This window comes from Lipotes vexillifer, unplaced genomic scaffold, assembly GCF_000442215.2.
Source record: "Lipotes vexillifer unplaced genomic scaffold, Lipotes_vexillifer_v1.1 scaffold440, whole genome shotgun sequence".
NCBI lineage: Eukaryota > Metazoa > Chordata > Mammalia > Artiodactyla > Lipotidae > Lipotes > Lipotes vexillifer.
In genome coordinates, this window is record NW_006778543.1 from 1,309,829 (window position 1) to 1,323,312 (window position 13,484).

The following is a 13,484-nucleotide window of genomic DNA, read 5'->3' on the forward strand; positions in this document are numbered from 1 at the left end:
AGCAGGAATTTTTCCTATATTATTCTACCTTCTGCTTGAATATGTCCAGCTCAGGAGAGCTTACTATATTTTAAAGCACCCCTTTCATTTCTGAATGCTAGGAAGTTCTTTATTACATCGAGCCACAGTCTGTTTTGCTATAATGTTCACAAACTTATGCTAGTTAAAAATTGTTTTCCTGTAAGTTTTCTCTTTTCCAGTCTGTAGTATCTCAATACTTTCAACCATTCCTCATTTAAAACTCTTTCCAAATTTGTTAACTATTCTCTGCCCTGCTCTGAATACTCTCTGGTTTGGCATTGTGTTTTCTTAAATGTGGTAACCCTAGAACTAGATAGTGTTCTTCTTATTTGGACTTGTAATCACACATGCATAGCAGTAAAGCCATTTTGTTCTTATCTATACTCATTATTTCTAGTGGCTTGAAATTCATTAGCTTTTCACAAATAGCTACTTTAAAGTAATTGACTCAAGTTTGAGCTTGTTATCACTGAAATACCATAGGCTTTTTCATAGAAAAACTTGTTAAGGTAGAGTTTTCTCTAAGCAACCTTATTCCATGGCATCATTATCAAATGTTGTTTCAATTATTTTTGAAAAGTCATTTTTATTAATTTTGATATTGGTTCCATTTCTGGAAAATGGATTTTTCTGTTGGCTTTTACTTATTTATTTATTTATTTATTTTATTCTGTATGTGAATTATAAGACAGAAGAAAAAACTGAGTGTGACAAGGATATAGAGTAGAACTCTCAAACACAGCTAATAGAAATGTAAACTGAGATCAAATGTATACATAGTCTATGATTGGTGGTCTCACTCCTACGTGTATAACCAATATGTTCACCAAGAAAAAAGTACAGAACTGTTCACAGCAGTATTTGTAATAGTCAAAACTGTAAATTACCTGAAAACCCATCAATGGTAGAATGGTAGATTGTGGTATATATTCTTACACTGTTGGAATTCTAAAAGTAATGAGACTGAATGACCAACAGCTAGATGCAATGATATGGATGGATTTCACAAACTTAATGTTGAATAAAACAAGTCAGACACAAAAGAATGTGTATTAAGTTGTTAATCTATCTCATTAGATGTCAGAATAATAGGTTACTTTTGGTGGTAGGAAGCAGGGCTAGGTTAGTGATTACAAGAGGGCTTCTGGGAGGCTGGTAAAGTTCTGTTCTTGCTCTGCATGCTGGTTACTTTGGTTTTGTGAAAATTCATCGAACTGTATACTCAGAGTGTATATATATATTTCTGACGTATATTGTGCTTCCATGAAATTTTTTTAAACGGAGAAAAAGTTTACAAATAATTAAATCTTAAGTTTTGCAAAATCTGCACACAGTTTTAAGAAGCACACGTTCTTTATCTGACAAAGAATTAACAGATTATTTTAATTTAATATAGATGTTTATAATAGGTTCTTGGAGAAAATTCTTTTGATTACCTTAATTTACTAGTTTTTAAGTATCCCCTACAACATTATTCATCTTTAAGCTTTGTTTCCTTAAGGAAGAATGGGTGGTGGTTATAGGGCAGGGACATATTAATATTTTGCAATCATTACTATTCTGAAAATTGAAAACACTTATAATCTTGTCTTGTAATTTTTGGCTTTTATTAGGTTATTATGAAAGGAAACATTTTTGACTCATATTATGAAAGGAAACACTGAAATCCAAGCCATGAGAAGATTGTTCCTCATAACTGACTTTCCAATAGATTCCATTTATAATGACTTGCCATTTTATTTGGACCACTTTACCTTTTCTCAGGAAATAAGGAGATTGAGAATAATTTTCCATAAAAAAAAAATGAGTGGTTTAATATGTAATGTTTAAATTTGGCCTTTTGTGTAACAAAGATTTTTTTATTTTTGAATTTCACAGATAACTGGGGGATATTACAAGTTCTTCAGCTACCTTTCAGATTTCATGTTTTTGAAATTTTACTGAAAAGAAATTGCAACCTATAAATGTACAAAGTAGTTTTTAAAATTAGTATGTTAACTAAGTACTGGTAAGGATGCAGAGCAACTGGCATGTTCATATTATTGCTGATGAGAATGCAGAATGATATAGCTATTCTGGAAAACAGTTTAGCAGATTCTTATAAAGCTAAACTTATATTTACCATATGACTCAGCAGTCCCACTCTTGGGTGTTTGTACTACAGAAATGAACATTAAATTCACATAAAAACTGTTACACAGTTATTTGTAGCAGCTTTATTCCTGATAGCCAAAAGCTGGAAGCAACCCAGATGTCTCTCAGTAGACGAATGAATAAACAATCTGTGGTACAGTCTATTCAATGTAATACTATTCATTATAAAAAGGGACAAACAATAGATACATGTAACACCTTAGATGAATTTCAAAGACATACTGAGTGAGATAAGCCAGCCTCAAAAGGTTGCATTCTGTATGATTGCATTTATTTGACACAGGGCATTGCACAAGGGGCTTTTGTGGATGGCAGAACTGTTCTATATCCTGATTGTGGTGATGGTTACACATGTTAAAATTTATAGAATTATATACCAAAGGAAAAAGTTACTTTTACTGTATGATAATTAAAAAAAAAAAGATGGTATGTGAAAAAACAGTCTTTTTTTTTTATTGTGGTCCTGGAGTTTTTAATACCTTTATTTTACATATTTATCTAAGAGAAAGAAAGTGTTAAAATTATTGAGAAGTCTGCTTAACTACTTTCAGAACCTTGTGTTTTGTAGTTGTTAAAAGTCATAGTTAATATTACATCCTTACTAGTTAGGAGAGAGTTGGAGATGGGGGAGGAATGGCCTCCATCATATTGAGAGTGTATAAGTTTAATGTTTTCTTTCATGGCTTTTCCTCTTTTATTTTCCCTATAATTACTCTGTAGAGTATATGAAACTTGTCTTTTAACTAGGTTAAAAATTTATTAAGCTAGTGAAATATCACTGACTTGACTTTATGGAGTTATCTAATGGCAAGATGATAGACATAAAGGTGCACAACAAGAATATGGCTCACAGGATTGTGTCTAATCTTGTTTTCTCGCTCTTGCCATTCCTTGTCTTTTTTCTTTCTTCCACTTCTTCCATATTACTTTAACTGATTTCAGTGAGGAAATGTGATATGTGTGTATGTATATACATATATATATATATATATATATATATGAGTTATTTTTATGGAATAAAATTAGAAAATCAGATGAGAACAGTATTTTCATATTTTAATAAGGCTTCTGTGTATTGTTTTCATTCAGTAGGAAATAAGGCCAAGTACCTATTGAACAAATATTTTTTGAGTGTCCCCTGGCATTTAGGGGATATCACAGTGAACCATCCGAAAGTTCCTCTCCTTCATTAAGCTTACATTGTCATGTACTGGGGAGTGGAGGGGAGCAGTATTAAATTCTGAGGAATTAATTCCCATTCTGATTTGTTTTAAACACCTTAATTTCTATCAGATTACAAAGCTTGTTGAATCCATTCAAATTTTTGCCAGATTGATGAAGAATAATTATTTCTTCAATTCTATGTATATTCTTTACATTTCTGTTAGGAAAGTTTAGTGGCTTTGGCATTCTAAAATTAATGAAGGATGTGATAGTCATAATAATCACATAGCATTGGCGAGTAGACTATATATGCCATTGCATTTATAGCTTTGTTTTGTTTTTTTTTTGTTTTTCTTTTCTTTTTTTGCAGTATGCGGGCATCTCACTGTTGTGGCCTCTCCCATTACGGAGCACAGGCCAGATCTGGGCGCGCAGGCTCAGCGGCCATGGCTCATGGGCCTGGCCACTCCGCGGCATGTGGGATCTTCCCGGACCGGGGCATGAACCCGTGTCCCCTGCATTGGCAGGCGGACTCTCAACCACTGCACCACCAGGGAAGCCCGCATTTATAGTTTAATAGTTTTAGTTTTGGGGAATGGAGCAACAGTTACTTGGCTAAAGAGCATTCCTATGAGTTATGTAAGATGATACAATGGTTACAAACAAATGGTGCCAAGTATTTAAGAAAATGCTTGGTGAAATATATGGCTTATTGTTAAAGCTGGCTTTCTCTTTTTTTTTTCCCCCAGGAGAAATCTCAATTATTTTTCCAATGCTTATGCAGCTGCGGTTAGTGCTGTGGATCCTGATGCAGGAAATGGAGAACTTTGCATTAAGGTTCCATCAGAGTTATGGAAACACGTTGATGGTAAAATACCAAGAACATGTTGAGTATACAGTAAAATCATGTTGGATTCAGTGACTAGAAACTTTTCATGAAAATTAATGGTACCTAAATTATAAATTAATCAGTTGAAATATACAGGAGTTGGAAGCTCTTTTTTTCCTTAAAGATAATTGGCTAACAGGAAAATAGCAATCAAGGGCTATGGCAAAAAGCAACTCATTTCACTGTTGCTTTTAAAGCGAAAGTTATAAAACAAAAATTAGATGGTTGGAACAACTTGTCAAGATTTGAGAACCCACACAGTATTAACTCAGTTTAGAATTATAGCATTTTATAAAAGGAAGCATCCTAAAAAGTCATCTGATTCAATTCTTTCCTTTTACGGAAGATTAATCTGAGGTTTAAAGAGAGTAAGTGACCTGCTGAATGTCACTAATTAGTAGTAGAGCCAAGGCTAGAATGTAGGGCTGCTAACACCCACTCTGCATACTTTTACTTTGTCTTATTATTTCTGCATCTTCTTTATTTCCTTGTATAAAGTTACAGCCATTATAATCATACATAACCTTCTGCCTACCTTTATTTTGCTTTATAAAATTAATCAAGATAAGGAAGTAAAAGACTTTGTTTTGTTTTTGCTCTTTTTGTATAGTTTGTGTGTGTATATGGTGGGGGGAGGGGTTTACCTTGCAGGGGGTTTGCCTAGTTTAGGGTGCAGGCGTGGAAGGTCATCACTGCATGTTCACGGGTTGGAAAAAGTCCATATGGTTGTAATGTTTGGAGGGAAATTAAAAGGAATATCTTTCTTTAATCTTACGGAAGCAACACGTATTTATTACTTAGAAATCAAACATAGTAAATAATGCTGCATAATGTAAATTTTTGGGTAGTCCTTCCCTCCTACCCCACTCCCTACTCCTTAAAGTCACAAGTAGGGTTAACAATCTGTGCGAGAATGTACTAAGAGAACAAACTTGAAAAGTAAGTTTTGAATTGGATCTGGAAGGCCTTAGCTATGTGGTAGTTTTAAACTCTTTTCTTTAGGCAGTATAGCATTGTCAGAAATGTTGAGAGGGGGATATGGTCTGACCGGTATTTTGGGAGAACACAAGTAGCAGTGACTAGAATTGAGTGGAGGTAAGAACACCACTGGAAGCAGACTGTTGAGTTCCTATAGGCAAAGAGATGGTAAAAGCCTAAACTAGGTTAAGTAGTGTGATATTTTATGTAAAACTCAGCCTTTGATTCCCACTTTATGTTCAGTGTAAGTCTTTGCCCTTATTATATCAACCACTGTTACCTAATTACATTTTTATATATCAATGTATGTATGTATTTATTTGTTGCAGAATTAAAGGTGCTAAAGATACACATCAATTTTTCTTTGGATCAGCCAAAAGGAGGTCTTCATTTTGTGGTACCCAGTGTAGAGGGAAGTATGGCAGAGAGAGGTGCTCATGTTTTCTCTTGTGGGTATCAAAATTCCACAAGGTAGATTACTAATTCTTACGTATTTCAGTTGATTTCATTTCTTCAATTGCATTTTTTTCTATGAATATGCAATACATGTACTTATTGTAAAATGAGAAGTATGAGCTTGATCCCCAACTACTTGAACCTCTTCTGAATCTTGTTCCTCTTCAATCCTGTCTTCCCTCCTTTCCTTTTCAAGTCTACTGTTCTAAAGTCGTCTCAATTCTTTCATTTTTTAAACTTTTGTATTGAAGTAAAACATACAGAAAATTACACGAATTGTAAATAGAAAGCTCAATACATTTTCACAAGTGAACAAACTCATGTAATTCACACTCACATCAAGAAAAAGAACATTAACATTACCAGCATCGCAGAGTACCCCTTCTACCCACTTCCATTCACTCTTGCCCACCTGATAGCCTCCTGCCCTAGGGAACCACCAGCCTGATTTCTAAAATACTGTAGATTGATTACACCTATCTTTGAACTTTATTAAATGGAAGCATATGCCTTATGCTCTTTATATCTGCCTTTCTTGTGTAACATTGTGGTAGTGAGATGTACCTTTCTTGTTGCATGTAATTGTAGTTCATTCTCATAGCTCTGCCGTTAATCATGTTATTGAAATATTATGTTATGTGTAGTCTCCTCAGATTATTAACTCCTCCAAGCCAGGGATGATGTCTTATGTTTCTCTGTGTTTCAGTAACAAGTACAGACCCTGGCACATAGTAAAACCTGATCTGAATAGAACATTGAATAGAAATTTTATGTCTGGCTTTACCAGCACTGTTTGAATTTATGCAATGCATCACATACTCCAGAAAAACAGTTTCCTGACATTATGGAATAGATTCTGAATATTGTACTTTTAAAAACTTTTTTGTAAGCATTTTTAGTTTCCAAAAATGAATGCTACATAAAAACTGACTATGAATATACAAGTAAAAATTATTTTTAATTAAAAAATTGGAAACTAAGAATTGCTTACCTCTTTTCAGGGTTTAAACTGGAGGTACTACATGATATATTTTATTAATATTGCCAATAATATTTGGAGACAGAACTTTATCTTTAATCACATTCTTTCAGGTTGCTCAGTAAAAAACATCAGTGGGCAAATAGCTAAAATTTCTTCTTGTGCATATTCTGTAAATGTTAAAATAACTTATATGTGGCAGAAACAATGTTGGTTATACTTTCAACATGTTTTCTGCACTGTTGATCTTTTTTCTAGATTTTGGTTCCCATGTGTTGATTCATACTCTGAATTATGTACATGGAAATTAGAATTTACAGTGGATGCTGCAATGGTGGCTGTTTCTAATGGAGATTTGGTGGAGACAGTGTATACCCATGATATGAGGAAGAAAACCTTCCATTACATGCTTACCATTCCAACAGCTGCGTCGAACATCTCCTTGGCCATTGGACCTTTTGAAATACTTGTAGATCCATATATGCATGAGGTAAATCATAGCTTCTTGCTTCTTTCCCTCCCACTCTTTCATGCCTAATCAGAAGAATATTAATTAAATACTAAGTTTTTCTTAATTCTTCTTTCAACTGTTAGAACTATCACTAGAGAGAAAAGGTTTCTTTATCTGAAATATATAATGACATGCAGTTTGGGCCCTGACCACTAATGTTAAATAAATGCTCACCGTTCACTTATGGTAGTCTCTAATCTGTTCTTTTATAATGTTGTCAGAAGAATAGTTTTTTATTGTATATTAAAAACTTTCCTTGCCTCCATATCCTGCAGTAATCAAATTTCTTTAGCATGGCTTTCAAGAGCTTCTAGAATTTGACCCTAATATTCCTTTCTAGCTTTTTCCTCATTACTTTTCTATTTATGGTTGTTATATTTAATATAGTTTACTTAGATTTTTTTCTGACCAAACCATATTTTTTCCCGTCTTTGACTGTTTGGGATGTCCTCTTTTCCTCCTCTCCTTACCTATGAAACTTTTGTTCAGTTCAAAAAGATTAGCACAAATGTAGTCTTCATGAAACCTTGCTGAGTCATTCTAGTCAGAGTGATATGTCATTATTGATGTTGTTCATTTGGCACAGAATCATAATAAGAGACAGTGAGACAGTATGGGATATTTGAGTGTCTGTGTCCAAAGTGGGATGTAATGTAAGATGTAATTATTTCTGTTGCTGATGTTTCTTATCTCCTCACTACCAGTAAGCTTCCCTGCAGTTTTCATATTGTTTTTTATATGTACTGAAGATAGTATAATGACTGTTAATTATTTAATATAGTACTATGATGTGCAGTATTCACTAGGTTAGATATTTATGAATCAAAGGCAGGTTTACAATAAGCCTTGGAAATTTAGATTGTTTTGTATGCATATGCAAAAGAAACTTTAATTTGGAACCAAAATCATCATTTTCATTGGATCTAAGCATTTCAGACTTATAATCCATCATGAATTTAAGTCTTGAGTGTAATGAATATTTTGTAAACATAGTAAAAATAGTCACTAATTTCATACCAGTATTTTCTCTCAGTGCCATGGATTTGTTAAAAAAAAAAAAAAAAGGTGGGGGGAGATTTATATGCAGCTTCATTTATAACTGAGATATTTAGGAAATTTAAGATTTCAGTTAACTCTTTTATTTAATGATCTTCTTCCCTGCTTTTTATTTTTAGGTTACTCATTTTTGTTTACCTCAGCTTCTTCCATTGCTTAAACATACCACGTCGTATCTTCATGAAGTTTTTGAATTTTACGAAGAAATTCTTACATGTCGATACCCATATTCTTGTTTTAAGACTGTATTCATCGATGAGGCTTATGTTGAAGTGGCTGCTTATGCTTCCATGAGCATTTTTAGGTTTGTATACAAATTCAGAGGCCTAAATTAGGTTAATGATGTGAAGATAGGTTATTTATTTTGTGATCAATTTTTAAAATTATTTATTTATTTAATTTATTTATTTTTGGCTGCGTTGGGTCTTTGTTGCTGTGCGCGGGCTTTCTCTAGTTGTGGTGAGCGGAGGCTACTCTTCGTTGCGGTGTGCAGGCTTCTCATTGCGGTGGCTTCTCTTGTTGCAGAGCACGGGCTCTAGGTGCACGGGCTTCAGTAGTTTGTGGCTCACGGGCTCTAGAGCGTAGGCTCAGTAGTTGTGGCACACGGGCTTAGTTGCTCCGCGACATGTAGGATCTTCCCAGACCGGGGCCCGAACCCGGGTCCCCTGCATCGGCAGGCAGATTCTTAACGACTGCAGCATCAGGGAAGCCCCTGTGATCAATTTTAAGATGCAGTTTGAACCTTTTCCCTTCAATTTAGTTATGGGTGGCTTTGTAGAAAATCCAGTGTTTTCAAAATTGAAAAGTGTAGAAAAGCATAAAGAAGAACATTTCAAAATAACCCAAAAGATTCATAGTATCTTTATCCAGAATTAACTAATTTTTTACATATGTGTTTTAGTCTCTTTTTGGCTTATGCATTAAAAACAAAAATGATACAAGTTACTATATGGGTATCTAGTGAGGTTTTTGTCCTAGCACTATTTAAAAATTTACTGATATCATCAGAAATTTGTATGCAAAAAAAAAAAAGAGAAAGTTTTATTTCTTTTTTCTTTTACCCTCTTTACCTCCCTCCCTTCTTTCATTCCTTGAAAAGTGCCAAATTTAGAAGTTATATGTCTCAGGGTCAGTCATTTTTTTGGAGGGGGGTCTATTTTCTCTTCTGTAAAATGGACATAATAATATTGTTCTTGCATTCTTCCGAGTTGTTTAGACAATCTGATGGGTCACTGCATTTGAAAGTAAATAATATAGCACAAAACATTAAAGTATTATTAGGGAAAGGTTTTTGAAATTAGAAGAGCCCTTCATAAAAAGATTAGTCTCTGCTTAACATACCAGTTTCTGATTGACGCTGCAACCCCCTACCCTCCTAAAAGGGTATTTATATTTTTCATGGAAATCAGTGAGAAACATTATAGTCCTTGCTTTAAACAAAAGTTATTAAGATTATGAATTTCAACCAAAATTGTAAAAGCTGTTGGGGACAGTATTCTGGTTTTTCTCTTTTATGTATTAATTAAATTCTGTTATTTTAAAAGGGTGATTATTTTATTTTGATTGAATAATTATTTATTTCTTGGTTATAGTGAGCTGTCTCTTCTTTTAAATTCCAGCACAAATCTGTTACACAGTGCCATGATTATAGATGAGACACCTTTGACTAGAAGGTGTTTAGCCCAGTCCTTGGCCCAGCAGTTTTTTGGATGTTTCATATCCAGAATGTCTTGGTGAGTAATTTCAAAGTTTACAACTACTAAGAAGAATCAGGAAAGTTTATTTTTATTTTCTTTTCCTGCAGTGTAAGTTGAACTTTGTCCTAACTGCAGATAATTAACAGACACTATTATATATATTTAAAGAAAAGTAATCAGTATAAATTTCATCCTGAATTTTTGGCTGTGTCCTCAGTATATCAGTAGAGTTAATTTTGTAATATGCAATAAGAATAAGGTAAGAATTTTGGTAACATCAGTTTCTTAACTAAATAAATACTGTAGATACAAGGACTTCAGTGTACAGAGAACTATAGTTAGAATTCTGATGTCAGCGTTCAGTGCAATTGGTAATACTTAAGGTAAAATAATGGTCCTCTACAATAGTGATGATGCTATAGGGATTTTCCTGTTAGTTCCTAGATTTGTACTAATTTACTTGAAAGATGTGAGAAATACAACACTTTTTATTTTCTTTTTTAAACTTGAGGTGAATTTGAAGAAATAGACAAAATTCCCTTAAGACTGTAACTTATGATTATAATATATAGTATGTAAGTCTTGTTGTCTTTTTCTTTCTTTCTGGAGGGGAAAGGGTGGAGGGTAAGGCCTCTTGATTTGTAATTTTCCTAAGACACATAGTTTCATTAAAGGGTAGTGTCTGGAACATGATAGACAAAATGTTTTAATGAACGAATGAATGAATGGATAAACATACGAATAAATAAATGAATGAAAGGTGTATTGCCTTTCCACTTAAGAAACTAAAAAATAAGTAATTAAACTTGAGGTCTTAGAATCTCACTGATAATTATGCATGGGATTGGTAATAAAAGAATGTGGACTTTTAAGAATTGAGCAGTATTGGGGCTTCCCTGGTGGCACAGTGGTTAAGGATCTGCCTGCCAATGCAGGGGACCCGAGTTTGAGCCCTGGTCCGGGAAGATCCCACATGCCGCGGAGAAGCTGAGCCCGTGCGCAACAACTTCTGAGCCTGCGCTCTAGAGCCCGCAAGCCACAACTGCTGAAGCCTGTGTGCCTAGAGCCCGTGCTCTGCAGCAAGAGAAGCCACCACAGTGAGAAGCCCAGGCACCACAATGAAGAGTAGCCCTCGGTCGCTGCAACTAGAGAAAGCCCGCACACAGCAATGAAGACCCAACGCAGCCATAAATCAATCAATCAATCAAAAAAAAAAAAAAGAGAAAGAATTGAGCATTATGGTCCTGGCTATGTGCATGTCTTTCCTTAGAGGCAGACAGTATGGGCAGACTTAGGTATAAGGGAAGCAGCACTGCCAGAGCAAAGCACAAACATAGGTACCTTGAACCAAGAGTATAAAGTGGTCTTATAATTAAGTTGATGCCAGATATGAAGGTACAGTGAATGGATAGGCAGAATTCAGTCAGAGGAAGTGGGAAAACCAAATGGTTTGATAACTTTCATTTTCTTTAAGAAGGCAGAGAAGTACATGCTAATGCTTGTTCTGTTACCCTCTTTGGCCTTTGGCCAAAAATATCTGAAGAATTTTTATTATTAAAATAATAAAATTTATTATATTTTATTTATATTAAAAATATATAAAATGATGTATTATTATTTGACTTTTTGCTTAGGTCTGATGAATGGGTATTGAAGGGAATTTCAGGCTATATTTATGGTCTCTGGATGAAAAAAACTTTTGGTGTTAATGAATATCGCCATTGGATTAAAGAGGTAAAAGCAACTAGATCCATTCTCCACTTAGAAGTCAATAAGACATGTTAGTGTTCTCCAGATTTTCAAGTCATGTGTCCTTTATTTTTTAGTAACTATAAAATACTTATTGTCATTTGAAAGTCCCTGAGTTTTTCCAGCAAAATGAGAATCATTTTACAGAGAAAGGCTAATGGTCTATTTTATCTGCTTTCCATTGTCAGTGTTGGCCTCCAAAGACTTTTTTGCTAAGAACGAGAATATTTAAGCCCCTTAAACATCAAGTTGTTAGATATATTCCAGCTCCTCATAATAGTCATTTTTAATGTAATTTTGTGCTTTCTAAATTTGTTTAGGCTTAGAACATAGTTTCTGGAGTCAGTTTGCTTTTCATTTTGCTTCATACATTCACAAGCTTTATTTATGATTTTGCTTAATCTTTCCAAGCGTCTTTTGTATAAGGAGAGTAAGTAGTAGTAGTATCTACTGCTGCTACTAGTATGGACAGGGATTGTAAGACATACATGTAATATGCATAGTGCCTAGGTCATAATAAGTACTTATTGTATGTTGGCTAGTCCTTCAGTGTATTTATGTTCTCCGTCATTTTCACATTTTTTCCCATTATTTAAAGATTTGGCCAAAAGAGAAAGTCAGTTGTATTTTGCCTAGCCCATTCTGTTCATATACATTTTAATCATATCATGTTTATCTTCTCACCTCTCAGGGGGAAAAATTTCAGCCTTTAATAGCCTCATTAAATAGACCCCCCTCTATCCTCCTTCTTTTCTCATTTTATATACCTTCACCATCTAAACCTAAACTTAAGTAAGCCAAAAAGTAATTGCAAAAGATTTCAAATATCGAGAACTATAAAAGATTCATACATCTAGAACTGAAGAGTCCATTTTTAATTTCAAAAACTTAAAGTGTTTCAGGCACTGTTACAAACATTTTATAAATAGTAACTATCTTAATCCTCCTAACTACTCTGTTATTATGTGCATTTTACAGATAAGGAAACTGAGGCACAGAGAGGTTAAGTTATTTGGCTAAAATTACACAGCTAGTAAGTAGTAGAGCCAGGATTCAAACCCGGCTTTTAACCACTTCATTATGATTTTTACCACTTCTCTGTACTGCTTGTATGTTACCTAAACTAGTCATGAATTTCCAGCACAGTTGTGTTTTTTTCCACTTAAACTTTTATTTTTTCATTTTGATCTGTGTCATATTAAAGAAAACTAGAGAAGTTTTAAAATTATAGATCCTGTCATAATGTTATCCCTATTTGTTTTTACTTGCTTAAATCCTCCACCAGGAGCAAAATACAGAGAAGGAAGAAATAAACTTGGAGAACAGGTCAGAGAGGTTGGGGAGAGCCATTAGGAAAACTTGCCAGGCTACTGGCCAGCCCAAAAGTCACAAAGTAGAGAAGGCTTTTTGGCTCTATCATTCGGTCAGTTGTGTAATCTGCTTTGTTTGCAACATAAACTACCCTACAAATACATTTCGTTTATTTTTCAGAAATTTACATTCTGATTCCAGGAAATTGGAAACCACAGTTGAATTCTAAAATTTGATATGTAAAATAATTTTCACTGATCCCTATTTTTATGTCTTTTTAAGGAGCTGGACAAAATAGTGGTGTACGAACTAAAAACTGGTGGAGTTTTATTACATCCCATATTTGGTGGAGGAAAAGAGAAGGATAAGTATGTTTATTGTTCAGAGATACTACAAACCTTGGTTTATGGGATTAGTCTTTTAGGATCACTTGTATGTGTATCGAGGCCCATACAGGCCAAAGAAGTGTTAATAATGGTCTGTAATAATACTGAGCCCATAGATGTTGGTAGTATTCTA

The 13,484-nt window shown here is 34.1% G+C and overlaps 1 protein-coding gene across 1 annotated transcript in view; it reads left to right on the forward strand.

Moving 5' to 3' along the window:
* Window positions 1-13,484, forward strand: part of TAF2 (TATA-box binding protein associated factor 2) — an 80,398-nt gene that overhangs the window by 13,162 nt on the left and 53,752 nt on the right. Inside the window, exons 4-10 of the mRNA XM_007451687.1 lie at window positions 4,089-4,207; window positions 5,536-5,677; window positions 6,900-7,131; window positions 8,328-8,512; window positions 9,828-9,941; window positions 11,540-11,639; window positions 13,248-13,333. Coding sequence (XP_007451749.1) covers window positions 4,089-4,207; window positions 5,536-5,677; window positions 6,900-7,131; window positions 8,328-8,512; window positions 9,828-9,941; window positions 11,540-11,639; window positions 13,248-13,333 — 978 coding nt within the window. The remainder of the gene's footprint in view (window positions 1-4,088; window positions 4,208-5,535; window positions 5,678-6,899; window positions 7,132-8,327; window positions 8,513-9,827; window positions 9,942-11,539; window positions 11,640-13,247; window positions 13,334-13,484) is intronic.